The 14,496-nt window shown below is 39.8% G+C and overlaps 1 protein-coding gene across 1 annotated transcript in view; it reads left to right on the top strand.

Annotated features, from left to right (window-relative positions):
- Positions 1-14,496, top strand: part of LOC101856652 (macrophage mannose receptor 1) — a gene marked incomplete in the record, with an annotated part of 62,425 nt that overhangs the window by 17,867 nt on the left and 30,062 nt on the right. Inside the window, 8 exon segments of the mRNA XM_013082051.2 lie at positions 7-147; positions 5,144-5,295; positions 5,526-5,639; positions 6,886-7,001; positions 10,823-10,974; positions 12,215-12,414; positions 12,816-12,952; positions 14,303-14,355. Coding sequence (XP_012937505.1) covers positions 7-147; positions 5,144-5,295; positions 5,526-5,639; positions 6,886-7,001; positions 10,823-10,974; positions 12,215-12,414; positions 12,816-12,952; positions 14,303-14,355 — 1,065 coding nt within the window.

Raw genomic sequence — 14,496 nt, 5'->3', positions numbered from 1 at the left:
TCCGAGGCTCATGTTACCAGATGCAGAACTCTGCAGGGGGCATGTCTTGGGACAACGCAAGGGCCATCTGTGGCACCAAGTATTCCAGCTTAGTCGCCATCACAGATGGGGCAGAGAACAAGTTCGTCCTCAGTCTTCTGCCAAAATGTGAGTTCTTTAATTGTCTACTTCTTTCTTTTTGTTTCTTCTCTTGTTCTTTCTTCTTACTTTCTTTTTTTTCTTTGTTTGTTTGTTCGTTTTTTCTTTCTTTCTTTCTTTCTTTCTTTTAATTTTTCTTTCTTTCTTTCTTACTCTTTGTCTTCTTTTCATTTTTTTAACCTTTGCAGTGGCGTCAGTAGCCTAGTGGTTAGGCTACTGGACTCGTAATCGTGAGATTGCGGGTTCGGGGGTTCGAGCCTCAGCTCGGTCCGAAGTTGTGTCCTTAGGAAAGGCACTTTACACGAACTTCCCACTTGGCTCGGAGACGAAAGTTAAACTAGGAGGCCCCACCTCTTAACTCTTTGACTACCGTGAGCCGCGTTTTGCGGCTCAAGCCACTCTTTATTTTGGACCGCGAGCCGCGTTTCGCGGCTCGGAATTTTAGCTTCAAATTCGGCCTTCATACTCAGAAAAATCCTGGCTAATTTCAATTTGGCAAACGGAAATGAACTCTAGCTATGTTTTCCTTTGTCTTTTCAACGGGACAGCTAGAAAGAGCGCAATTTGAATGCAGTAGAGGCTCTTGTTTACTTCGATCTGCGAATTCCAGTGGTAAACACTAAATCTAGTACTCTGACAGGTTCGTAATGGATCCAGGACCTTCTGGTACTCGTCCCCCGAAACGATTTTGTGCTGAAAAGGCTCTAGAAAGGCTTGAAGAATGGACTCAAGAAGATGAAGATGCTAGTTCTGTGCATTTTAGCGATGGCGATGATAGTAGTGGTGAGAGTAGTGGAGAAGACTATGATTCTTCTTCTAGTGGTGACGACGACGGGGAAAGTGGGCGTGGCTCGTCAGCTGTTGGGGGCATAGGGGATGGGCCTATGGATAGATCTAGGCCTGCAGTGGGGAGAGTTGGAGAAGATAATGAGAGTGGTTCCAATGAAAATGAAGTCAGACCATCAAGACCTGCGACTGCTAGATCTACCCAGGCTCAAGAAACTGAACTACAGTGGTCACAGGTGACAGAAGGTCGGACGCAGAACAACTACAGGTTCCTTCGTCAGAATGCCACAGGAGTGAACCAGGATAAGATAACGGAGAATTCAACACAACTGGAATGTCTGCTAGCTCTTCTCTCTCCCGAAATAGTTGATAAATTGCTTGACAATATCAATGAGTATGGCAGAACCTTGACTGAAATGAACACGCCTGCAAAGAAGCATTCGATTTACACCAAATTTGACCCGCTGACCAGATCAGAATTCTTCAGGTTCTTGGCAATTCTCATTGCCATTGGGAATGATCCCAGGGACTGCATCAAAAGTTACTGGTGCACCAAGCTGCCTCACAAAAGGACACCCTGGTATGGACAAACTATGTCAAGGGTGCGTTTTGAAGTGCTTTTCCACACATTCTTGCACGCAGGTGGAGTCGAAGCCGAGAGCCAGGATAAAGTGGAGCCGTTCCTGAAAAAGCTGATGGAATCTTTCCAAAGCGCCTTTTATCCACAGGAAAATGTATCAATTGATGAAATGGTGATCGGCTTCAAAGGCAGGTGGAAATACAAACAATTCAACTGTACAAAGCCGTCAAAGTATCACATAAAAACTTTCGGGTTATGTGACAGTGCAACAGGTTATCTGTACAACGTTTTCACCTACTACGGCGGACAGACAGCATACCACCCAGAGCTCGATGTAGACAACACACAAGCGGAAAAGGTATTTCGAAAGCTGATTTCTCCACTGCACAGAGGTCACCACATTTTTGGTGATCGCTTTTACACTTCGGTCCCCCTGCTAAAGTTCTTGTCCACAAAGTCGCACTATTACACTGGGACCGTTGACATAAGACGAAAGAATTTCCCACCAGAGTTGAAGTCGCTACAGCTGGCCCACCAAGAGATGTGGTGGTACATGGAACAGGACAACAAGTACCTCGCTGTGGCGTTTCGTGATAAGAAAGCCAAGAAGTTCTGTGTTGTAGTGAGCAGCCAGGGAGCAGTTGGGACCACACCCGTAAGAAGTCGGCGAGTTGTTGTAGACAAACCTGACATCATTGTCAACTACAACAACAACATGAATGGCTGCGACAGAATGGACCAGCTCGTGGGCTACTATGGTGTCCACAAGAGGAAAAGTTATAAATGGTGGAAAAAGATTTTTCACTGGCTTCTCGAGCTTTCCATCGTCAACGCGTCTATTCTGTTCCGGCTCTCCAGACCACGGGATGCGCAGGGGCGCCCACGTCCAACAATGAAGCTGCTGGACTTCAAGGATCAACTGGTGCTTCAGCTTGTCAATGCTTCCTTGCTGCCAGACCCTGGGCAGGAACTTGTGCTTCCACCACCAGCACCCCAAGCTCAACAAGAGGTTACTGACAACCCACTCGTCCGTTTGGCAGTCAGCAGCCACTTCCAAACATCTGGCGGCCCAGGAAGTGATCGAAACTGCAAGGTCTGCAGCAAGCCCGGTGCTCGCAAGAGAACCAAAAACGTCTGTTCAGTGTGTCCCGGCAACCCCCATCTCTGTAAGGGGGAGCGCTTTCGTGTCTGGCACACAAAACTGCACTATAAGCAGTAAGTTCTCACTGCACAGTGAGCTGCGACATGACGCCTTCGTTTTTGCATTTATTTTCATTATGAGTGGGTTTTCTATTTTCATCATAACTTTTTTATTTGTGGATGGATTTTCATAAAATTCGTATGGATTATAGACATATAATGTGTGCACATGTGTGTGGAGTATCAAGTCTCTAGGAGTACTATCAAGAGAGATCTACCTTATGTACGTTGAAATTTTGCTCTAATTTTTCATCGTTTGTTTACTAAAACTTGTTTTGCATGCACAACTAATCAACTTTTTTTTACACATACTAACTACATATACACATATTCTTGTAGTCCAGAATCTAAGCTTTCCATCCATGTATAATATGTATATCTTGTGATGAAAATAGGCTGTTATAAGGGCCTTTGAATGTGAAGAGGTGGGTTCCAAAATGTAGGTCACCAAACTAGGCCAGTCCAGTGGAGTAAAACCCCTTGGTAGTCAAAGAGTTAAATAACGTAATAGTGTTGATAGGGGCGTTAAACCCATACCATTAACTTTTGCAGCACATTCAAAATGTCTTTTTTTCATCCCTTTATTAATTTCCCCTTACCTCTCCTCCCTCTTATGTTTAGTATTGCTATTCTACGTCACTGAACCATTTACTTCTCTTTTTGTCCTTTTTCTTCTCTCGCAATGATCATACCGAATCTTCCCCATCTTTAGTCTTTAGTTGCAGAGCCTTTTGTTCTGTTGAGTATAATGACTCTTAAAAGATTTCCGATTAAAAAAAAAAAATTTTTCCTAAATATTTCTTTCATTCTTTCTTTCTTTGTTTTTCTTTCTTTCTTTATGCCTTCCCTTTTCCTTTTTTTCACAGTTTCTTTAAAATAATTAAAATACAGTACCTACTGTTTGACTAATTATTTTACTTCTCTCTAAATATTTAACTCTGATCATTTAAAAAATGAAATGTATTAATTTATTTATTATCATGTATGAAACAACCCAATAATTACGTAGACAAATGATTAATTGATTTAAGGCAAGCTCTAATAGATTTTAGTATTTTTGCTGTTGTATCTTGAAACATGACTACAGTGACATTCGAAGAATTTTTTAATTTTCGCAAAAAATGCTCTCACTGTTGAGGCCATCTTGAATTTTGTATGATTTCACATTTTCTCATTTCTAAAAAAAGACTATTCAAGACTTAACAAACTGGGATGTGCCATAATGAAAAGAAAACATGATATTTAAGACTACTTTATGTGTATTTTGAAAGAAAAAAAAACCCCACATACATTAGTTAAAAAAACACCCTACTAACACAGACAAAAATTTTGTCAAATTCAAAGATATATGCCCAAAATCTCTCCATAATGTGATTTATACACCATTTCTACACGTCCTTCCAAATAAAATATAATATAATAAAAACTTGAATACCATATAGGCTAAATAACTTGGAAAACAACTTGGCAATTTGAGAACATCTTCAGTGACCCATGCTGAAAATGCCAAAGGGAGGCAGGCATTGAAATGATTGCGTCATCTGCTGTTACGGAAACTCCCGAATCTATTTGGCAGGATTTGGTGACCTATCTCAACGGTTTACAGTGTTTTTGAATGAATGTGAACGGTGGTGGGATTTATTTGACCAGATTGAGCATTAAAAGCCGTTTTCAGTGGTATACACCATGCCAACCTTCTATTCAAAGTAACAATAATATTGGTTGCTACAGAGTTTTATAATCCAAAACAAACAACGTAGGCCTTTTTTGTGATCCTAAAAGATCACCCCTAGGTTACAAAAACAGAAAATTTGTATATTTATTGTGTTTTCTAAGCTTTGGAAACAGGTGGAATATGTAGTAGGCCTATAATGGTCTCTAACATTATTTCTAGCCCAAAATCGGAAAATCAATTTTTCTTGACAAAACACAAAAAAAATTGTATTATTGCTTGCCTTGATATATCTGTTTACTGCCAAATTTATAAAAAGATTATAATTCCATAGTAGTCAACATACTACTTGAATAACTTCCTTTGCCGTATCTGGCTTGGGTTTCAAAGTGTCTGACTACCATTGCTATATATATAACAGTGTGCCTACTGTAGGGGCTCAGTACCTAACTCAATATTTTATTCCTAGTGCTATTTGCAGAAAGTATGGAGGGAGAAGGTAGACTTGAATTTTGTGAATTAACTTATCAATAGGCCTACATTCATTCATCTTGCAATTTTTTTTACTGCTTCATTGATTTAATGATTCATTCCTTCATTTGCTTATTCATGCATTCATTGAAATAGAGAACTAAGTTGATAATTGAATAATTAACCAATTAATTCATTTATGCATTCATTGAATTATTCATCCACTAACGTGTTCAATAAAATAGAGAAATACAGGGTTTCTGAATACATTTGATGTACTTTTCCTTCTTGATCAGCCACGAACCAGTATGTGTGGATGGGCCTGAATGATGTGGGCATGGAGAACAGTTTTGTCTGGAACGACGGCACGCCCATTACATACACCAACTGGTCACCGCATGAGCCCAACAACCTGGGCGGAGAGGACTGTGTGGTCATGTACGCCAAAGTGAGTTTTTCCTTCCTTTCTTTTGGTTTTGTTGACAGTAAGCCACAGCTGATGCTTAAGATGGTAACAGGGCGGGCTGGAGTAAATTTCGACCCCCCCCCCCCCTTACACACACACACACACACACACATACTTTTAACTCTTTTGCTACCTCACAATTACAAGTCCGGTAACCTAACCACTAGGCAACGACGTTTCTTCTACAATTCCTTCTGTTTTTCTTTCTTCAGACTGGCCTATGGAATGATGCTAAGTGTGACATCAAGGCGAAACTGTCGGTGTGCAAAAAGAACAAAGCCGTCCTTAACACAGCTCAAAGAGACATTTTCAAAGGCTGCAGTAAGGTAAAATAGTAAAACCTTTTTGCTGATGCCATCATTATTCTGAAGGATCATTGAAGAGAACATTCTATGGGTTTAACACATCTTTTATTGCTGTAATTTTATTAACGGCGCGCACATCCAAATTTAACATCCACCTCATATAGGACTGAGCGACATGAGTGGAGAGTTCTGTAACTTCCCAAACAACCCAGGTCCAAGAACTCGGCCAAGTGACAGAAATATACAATGATTGATGCCTGATAATAGTTTGTGCACAACTTATACTTTTTTATTAAGGAAACGTTATTCAGCAAATGAGTGTTTTATATGATGTGGTGTGAGCCAATGGCCTTAAACTCTGAATAGACTTAGATATACTGTTCTCTAAAACAACACAGGTCTTAGAACACCCATTTGGGGATTTGATCCAAGGTCAACCGTACAGTAGCCCAGTATGATAACTAATGAGATAAAGCAATCCTGTTCATCTAGTTTTGAAAAAGAACAAATGGATTTTGGCAAAGTTGTTATGTTCACCATCTTCACTGACATTATAATTTTTACTATAGTCAAACATTTTTTTTAAGGAGCTCATCCTTGTGATCGTCTGCTTCTTCCAAATGATTATCGTCCTTTTCACCGTAATTTGTCATTACCATTATATTCATCACCACGCGATTCCATCTTTGTTGAAGCCAAATCATACTCACCCAAAAAGCAAACCTTAAAATATGAACAACACCAGCTTCCCTTCGGTTATCTCTCCAAAGTGACCATTTGTTACGGGTAGTGGAAGACCCAGAGAGGCACTGACTACAAAACGTATGTAAGTGTTAGAGTTTTACACCCACATTGACACAATGTAGATTATTTAGGAGGCAGGCTGCTTTGACCCTGCTCATCAGGGTCAACTTGGACTGAGAGGGATACAGCATACGTATTCGGGAATCGAACTCATATCTTATTTATGCAACAGCGAAGCACCTAACAAGTACACCACTGATACCGATGGCACCGTCTGTCACTAATATATAGAAATGTATTAGATAGATAGATGGATAGATAGAAAGATAGAGAGAGAGAGATAGAGAGATATATAAATAGATAATATTGTAGCTTTGTGCAAATGGATTTCCTTGAAAATATTATTATTCAATAAGAAATATAAAACTTGGATCATTGTTATCGAGATACCAACAACAAAATTTGAATCAGCACTAGTCTATGGACATCAAAAGAATTGACTAGTTCCCTCTTTCCTCTACAGGGTATAGGGTATGAGGCAATGTGTTACAGCTTTGTATACCAACCCGCTAAGACCTTTGCTCAGGCCCAGGCCTACTGTAAGAGCTTCGGTGGGAACCTGGCCACTGTAAACGACAGGTGAGTTCTCTGTCAAGTGTGGTAATGTGCTGTGTTGTTATTGTGTGAGTGGTACGGTTTGGTGATTGTATAAGAGCTGATAAGTTTAGAGGTATGAAAGGCAGTAAGAGATGAAGATCTTTTTATTTGTTTTTTGTTTGTTTGTTGTTGTTGTTTTTTGTTGTTTTTTTGTTTGTTTTTAAATTTAGAAGATAATCAGATACAACACCAAGAAGTTGACCAATGTTTGTACGCCATTGAACTCCTTTGTTGTTGTTGTTGTTATCGATCCAGCAACATCTGAGCTCTCGCCCTTCTGTCCAATGCCATGTAGTGATAAGTGCAGGGTTGTTGCAGTTGCTGTAATGTTCCGTAGAGTGTGTTGTCAATGTTGGGTCTCAGAGGGAGAAGTGTAGCACTGATGTCATTTAGGGCTGTACAGTGGAAAAAGTAATGATCCACAGTCCCATATGCATAGTCACACAAAGGACACATTTGGTGAAGCTCTGGTCTTATTCTGTTCAAGTGAAAGTTGACCTGTATATGTTCTGTTTGTAAGCGGAAGACCGTGGTCTGTGTCTTTCTCTGTAGATGGTTGATATTGTCATTTTGTTTTGTTGTGGTCATATGTTTGAAAACTGCCCGGCGTGTCTTTCCCAAGGCCCATCTGTTTATCCCATCTTGTTTGCTGTTGCTTTTAATAAGTGGTTTTGCAGTGTTGTATGACGTTGGAATGTTTGGTTGTTCCTGTCTAGATCTCCCTTGAACTCTTTTATTGACAGTTCAATGCTCAATATCAAAACAAAAGAAAACCCCAGCAGTTTTTAAAACACAGCGGATAAAATACCGTCCAGACCGCTCACTTAGTTTTCCTTCCCCAGTTCCTCCCCGACCATCCTCACCACCCTGCCCGCCCCGCCCGACAGCCCAGCGCGTAGTCATAAATCACTTGTCAGAGGGGTTAATTGGGGTGACCGCAGCGTCACTCCTCCTGTGCCGGGGCAGTAGTAAATATGGCGTTTTAGTGCGAATTGAAAGCCTCCTAACTCTGAAACTATAAATGCTACAAGGCCGATTGAGATTTCATTGTAACGTGCTATGTTTGACCTGTAGGCCGGTATTACTTGTTTTCTTGTAAGTCCGATTATATCAGTTTTACAAGGGATTTAAGTAAGTCTGTGATTTTCAAACTGGCATCTTCAATGTTTAGAACTTTTTCAGTTTGGATTTAGATATATCAATCCGGCCCCCAACGATTTAAACAGAAATTCATGTATCAACTGTGGTGACAATTTTCATTTACATGTGCAAGTTTCAAATGCACGAAGTTATTCTATGATTTTCTGTGATTTTTTAAAAATACCAACCCACCACTCTGAACATTCATCCTTGCTGTTTTTAGTTTTCTTGCCTCTACTACATCTGAATTTCATTGTCATTTTTAACAATATTTTTGTCATGGAGTGCCACACTCAACATGATCATATGGTGGGCATTGTGCTCAAACATCATCGCCTTCTTGAGGAGGCTGCACATGATATAGATGTACAGCTGGTCCATGATATAGATGTACAGCTGGCACATGATATAGATGTACAGCTGGCACATGATATAGATGTACAGCTGGCCCACCAATCTATGGAGAATTGCACGCCTGGAATAGGACAAAATGTGCATATCTACGGCAAAAAATGAAAGAGGGCTGGAAAAAAACGAGGAGGACATTCAATTGTTACAGGGCTGTCAGATTTTGTCGGATAATCCACGAGAAGCAGAGAGATTTGAGAGGAAGGGTTCTAGTGTACATGATCAGCTGTCAGAGTTAGAGTTTGGGGAGCTTATTCCAAGGTCATGTCCTGCCTGCTCTGAATTTGATAACATCCTCAAACAACACAACCTCACACCACAGGCCTACCACAGCCGTTCATTTATAGGAAGCCACTGCCATAAATACATCACAGCCCATGTGTACAGACAGCTAGCATCATTTTTAGCAAAAGGAACAGTTGCATGTACACGAAATCAAAGCATAATAGACACCGCATTAATTGTTCTGAGAGAGAAATTTGTTCACGTAAAAGATACCTTCAAAGATATCCACACAGTAATTGCACATGGAAAGCCAATCACTTTAGAGAGAATACCACATATTCAGTCATGCATCACACGATATATGTCTTTATACAGAAACATATTTGGCAAATAAAAGGTCTTGAGTCGATATCAAAATCGATCAAAAGAAAAGGTCATCCCCAAACAACACATCCTTGAGAAACACTGCGTTCCTTGGATACAAAAATGTGGGTTTGGAATGGCCTTCCATTGTGAGCAAGGGGGTGATCTCATTCATGCAACCGTGGCCTAACAGACAAAGAAAAACACGTCAAAACAATCATGCAGTCACAACACGTCCAACCCACCCTGAGCTACTCTGTCGTGTGCACCACCCATCAAAAGACGAAAGCTTACAGCGGGAATATGAGATAATTCCTCCAGTCCAGCAATATTGTGTTCTTTTTGTATTTTGTGTTTAGGTTGTGTTTTCATAAGTGTATCGGCAAGAAAAGATCTGTCCTGTAGTTACATGTATCGTGGTTATCGCTATGAAAAAACAAGGTCGCAAAGCAAGAGTATTGCAAAAATCAACTTCAAACCTGAATAATTACGGATCCAGAAACTTCGTGCATATGCCCCTTTGTCAGTACAAATTTCATTATGTTCTCAGTCCTGTGTGCAAATTTGATTGAATTCGTTGGGGGCAATCATATTTAAATCGATGTTTATAATTGATTACCCATGACACAATTATCAAATTAAGTCCCCTTTTTGAGAACCTCACAGCTTTTAAGTGTAATGTACCATGTTCTTCCGATTTCTTCATTTTCTTCCTTAATATGTTGAATATTTACGTGGTCTTTATTAAAATATTCATCTTACATTAGCTTTGGCTCACTGTGCTGGTAAACTTTGCAAAAAATACAAGAGCGCTGCCGGTGTTCGGCTGATTAGGGAAATCCCCGGCGGCGCAGGTAAATGACCCCGTGACCTGGGGAAGCGCGGGCTTGCTTGCCTCGCGCCAGCCGAAACTAAATGGGCGCTCTATAACCGCTGTGAAAATCATTTGTGATAAATGTTAAAAGTCGTCTTTGTGGAATTTTTTACGTTTTAGAAAGGCTGATTTCATAGAAAATCTCCATTTATGTTGTCTTTCACAAGTGGAAAAAAAAAGTACTCTATCCATGCTCATATTTTGAAAATAGCTGAATAATTGTGTGTGTGTGTGTGTGTGTGTGTGTGTGTGTGTATGTGTGTGTGTGTTTGTGTGTGTTTGTGTGTGTGTGTGTGTGTGTGTGTGTGTGTGTGTGTGTGTGTATTGATGTTAAAATATATTCAAGGAAAGAGAAAAAGAGAAGGAGAGAGAGATTTATATATACATAATATTTTTTTTGTGCAATGTAAAAAATAAATGATGAAGTTCTGTGTCACTTGTTCTTCATTGTCTAAGCTAAGAAAATATGCCCTCATGCAGTGAGTGATTGAATAAAAAGAAGGGAGGCTCTGACATTCTCAGATGCTGGGCAGTGGTAAGGTTGATAATAAACTGTATCATAAAATATTATGCTTCTTAACCTCTTCACTGCTGCGTAGACGTGTGTAATTGCCTGATGGCCTCAACTTTATCAGATATCTCTGTCTTTCTCCTTAGACACTGTATCCCACTTAGATTGAGTTGGTCTCTTGAAGGACTGAGTCAGAAAAGACCACACCCAAATTTATCTAAGAACATTGCTGGTAAATGGTTGTAAAGCAGTTTGCTATCAAGTGAGACTCTTTTATTGCAGATATGTACAGGCATTTTTGGCTGCTGAAATTGTACCAAAACCTGGATCAGCGTACTGGATTGGCATGTCCTTGACAGCACAGACCAACTGGACCTACGCCTGGGTCACTCCTTATGAAGTGGACTTCACAGCCTGGGATAAATTTCACACAGGTACGACGGGAAATTCCACTAAGAAAAATTAAATGGCTCAGTATCAACAAAAGTCATCGCATAGAAATCCTGTGCTTTTGCATAGGTTAATAATAATAATAATAATATAAAAAATATTATAATAATAATAATAATAATAATAATAATAACAATTTTTATTATTATAATTATTAACTTTAGCTTGGTGAAGGTAGGAAGAGCAGAATGCGTGACCCCATCACGTGCTACACCAACCAGCTGATGATGAAGACAATCAGCCCGCCCACACTGAAATGGACCCTAGTGAAGAGGGGCGAGGAAGCATATTATTATTTTCAGTATTATTATAATTATGATAATAATAATAAAAAAGATAGCCTTTGTATAGCTCAGATTCCCACTCACAGCAAGCTTTATGGTCTTTACCATCTATACTATTACCCCAGCAGACTTGATAGCATTCTGAAGCAATCTCAACTTTCTGGGAAACATACAGTGCAAGCTGCCATTTATAGACCCTGAAACACTAACAGAATGACAAGATCTTTCGCTGGGTGAAGTGAGGAAAATTTGTTTAAAGTGCCTTTTCCAAGGACACAATGTCCGGCTTGCGGCTCAAACCCCCAAACCTGCAACCTGACGATTACGAGTCTGGTAGCCTAACCATTAGACCACCGATGCCTAACCTATCAACACAAGCAGTTGATGACACATGCACTGTCACTATTTGGAATAGCAATTAATTTGTTCAGAGTAGGTTCTACAGAAATGATTTACGTTATTTCTGAGGCAGCGTGGTGGAATCAGGCTCTCGTCAAAATAATCAAAGTGATGAAACTTGCATTTTTCCACAGGTTTGCGAATTTTTATCCAATTTTTGTTTTTTGGCTCAACATCTTTCATGCCCATTAAAGAACTCATTTTTGTGTGTATTTTTCTGAAAAACGTTGATTAAAAGCACAAAAAATGTAAATTTTCAGTTATTACGGACTCTTAAGCTAAGGAAATAACTAATCCTTGGCAGCCATTTTCTCACTATTTTTACTTCTGAAAACAGGTGACCCCCTCCACCTTCATTCGCTAATATCTCGATTTGTATTCAAGATAAATAGATATTTTTTTCATCCACATAAAGACAAGTGAACAAGCTTTGAGATGATATCCATAACTCTACATGCCCAAAAATTGACGAGAGCCTGATTCCACCACGCTGCTTCATATTTATTATAACAACACACGTTTCCTTCCTCCTGTTCACCAGGCAATGAGAACAACACCTGTGTAGCTATGCAGACCAAACGACCGGCCGGGTTGTGGGTGGATATGAACTGTAACCAAGCTCAGAGCTACATCTGTGAATTTCCGAGACAGGGCTACACCACACCAGTGCCCACCACAACCACCACCGCCAAGCTGCTCTGTCCTACTGGCTGGTCCACTCATGGGAACCTTTGCTATAAAGTAAGGGAACCATGTGAGGAGAGCTCATAGGCTGTGATAATGATGATAGTGGCGGTAGTAGTGGTGGTATGATAATGGAAGTGGTGGTGGTATGATAATGGTAGTAGTGGTGGTATGATAATGGTAGTGATGGTGGTATGATAATGATGATGGTGGTGGTAGTAGTGGTGGTATTATAATGGAAGTGGTGCTACGACAATGGTGGTTGTGTTATTACCGTTGGTGTTGTGATTTGAGCTATATGATTAAAACATACTTTAATAAACTTTTTGATTTTCTTAGCTATCAATCATCTTGTCATCTAGTACTGACAAAACTTATTATCATTATTATTATTATTATTATTATTATTATTATTTTTATTATTATCAGCATCATCATCTTGTCCATATTAACTGCAGGCCTTCCAAATGACAATGGACAACATGCTGACGTGGACAGATGCCAGAGATTACTGTGCCAGCCTCTGGACCGGCGGTGCCTTGGCCACCATCCGGGGCAAGGGTTTGGAGGTTTGGATGCTGAACCATACTCTCATGTATGTTGAATAATAGTCGTGTGTGTGTGTGTTTGTGTGTGTGTCTTTGTGTGTGTGTGTGTATGTGTGGGTATGTGTGTGTGTGTGTGTGTTCGCATGCTGGGATTGGGGCCAGGGGTGGGTTGGTTATTCTAGTATTAGGGTAATAGTAATAGAGAAGGATCAGGGAATTACAGCAAATAGAACAGATTTCTTACACAGAAATCAAAGATGTGAAGAAGCAAGAAGCAAAAGCTTACACATTTTATAATATTGCACGCAGGAGATACTAAATTGATTCCCTTGTGGCGGGTCCGGACCCCCATAATGATCTAAATTGTGTGGATGGGGGTGTAAAGTGTGGATGGGGGTGTAAAGAGTACAAGTGCAATTATAGATCAGATTTTTTTTTAAATATTGTTTTTTTCAATGCCCTAAAATGTTTCTTTGCATCGTGCTCTAGTATGTGTCAAGGTTCAGTGTCAAAATGTGTGCAGAGGGGATGGCCCTGATTCAAATTCCCAGTGGGACGCTCTAGAATTTGAGCCACTTGGAGTTTTTTAAGGCTTTCCACCCACTTTGCTCAGTCATGTTTAAGACAGATGTTAAATTCAGAAATCCCTCCTCTGTTTGAACTGCGCAGTGTTGAAACAAAGGTAAATCAATATATATCAATGTTACCCATAACCAGTTACTATGTTCAAACCTGCATATGTGGTGTAGCAGTTGGGTGCTTTGCTGTTGCATACCAAAGACACAAGTTTGATTCCCGTCTTGGGAAAATTTTTAGTGAGTATTTCAGCCTTTCTGATGAGAGATTATATCCCCTTCAGTCCAGCTAGGCCCTGATATGTTGGATGGAAGCCCTCCTCCTGACTGATCTAAATACCTAAATTGTTTTAATTGTGATGTAAAGCACCAACATAACCTATCCACCCGTCGAACCACCCACCCCCCCCCCCTTAAAACGAAAGTAGAAAAAAAAACCAAAAACCCAAAAAACTGAGGAAAAAAAACCCCAAACCAAAGGCCGTGGAAATGTGGACAGCATGTATTAGTAAGTTTCGGAAGCTAAAACAATTTTTTTTGACAGAGCTAAAACTGACACAGAACAGAATGACTCAGATAATGTTCTTTGTCGTAAACAGTAGTTTTTGAAACTGTGTATACTTTTATTGAAATTTCTTCAGATATTCAAAATGTGAAAAGTGGCCTCTCATTATTGGCTTTTAAAAGCTTTTTGGCAAAGCTGTCTTGATTTGGGGACATAGAAACTGTGGTATTGTATTTCTAAAGAGAAATAAAATTTTCGAAAGAACAATTTAGTGTATTTATCGTATCTGTAATAATATTATTATGGATTCATTTCAGAAATATGCAAGACATATTTTGGATAGGGCTCTCTGACCGCAGCACTGAAGGAGGTAAGTGGCAAAAATATCTCCATTATGTTTTCAGATTTTAGACTAGAGATTTTATGTCCAGTTGATTATCTTTCCTCCCCCCTTTCTGTCTTTTCCTATCCTACCTTTTTTATTTTCTTCATTTTCTTTCTCCCCTCCCCC

This window comes from Aplysia californica, unplaced genomic scaffold (assembly GCF_000002075.1).
Source record: "Aplysia californica isolate F4 #8 unplaced genomic scaffold, AplCal3.0 scaffold00157, whole genome shotgun sequence".
Taxonomy (NCBI): domain Eukaryota; kingdom Metazoa; phylum Mollusca; class Gastropoda; order Aplysiida; family Aplysiidae; genus Aplysia; species Aplysia californica.
This window is presented reverse-complemented; position numbering and strand designations above follow the sequence as displayed.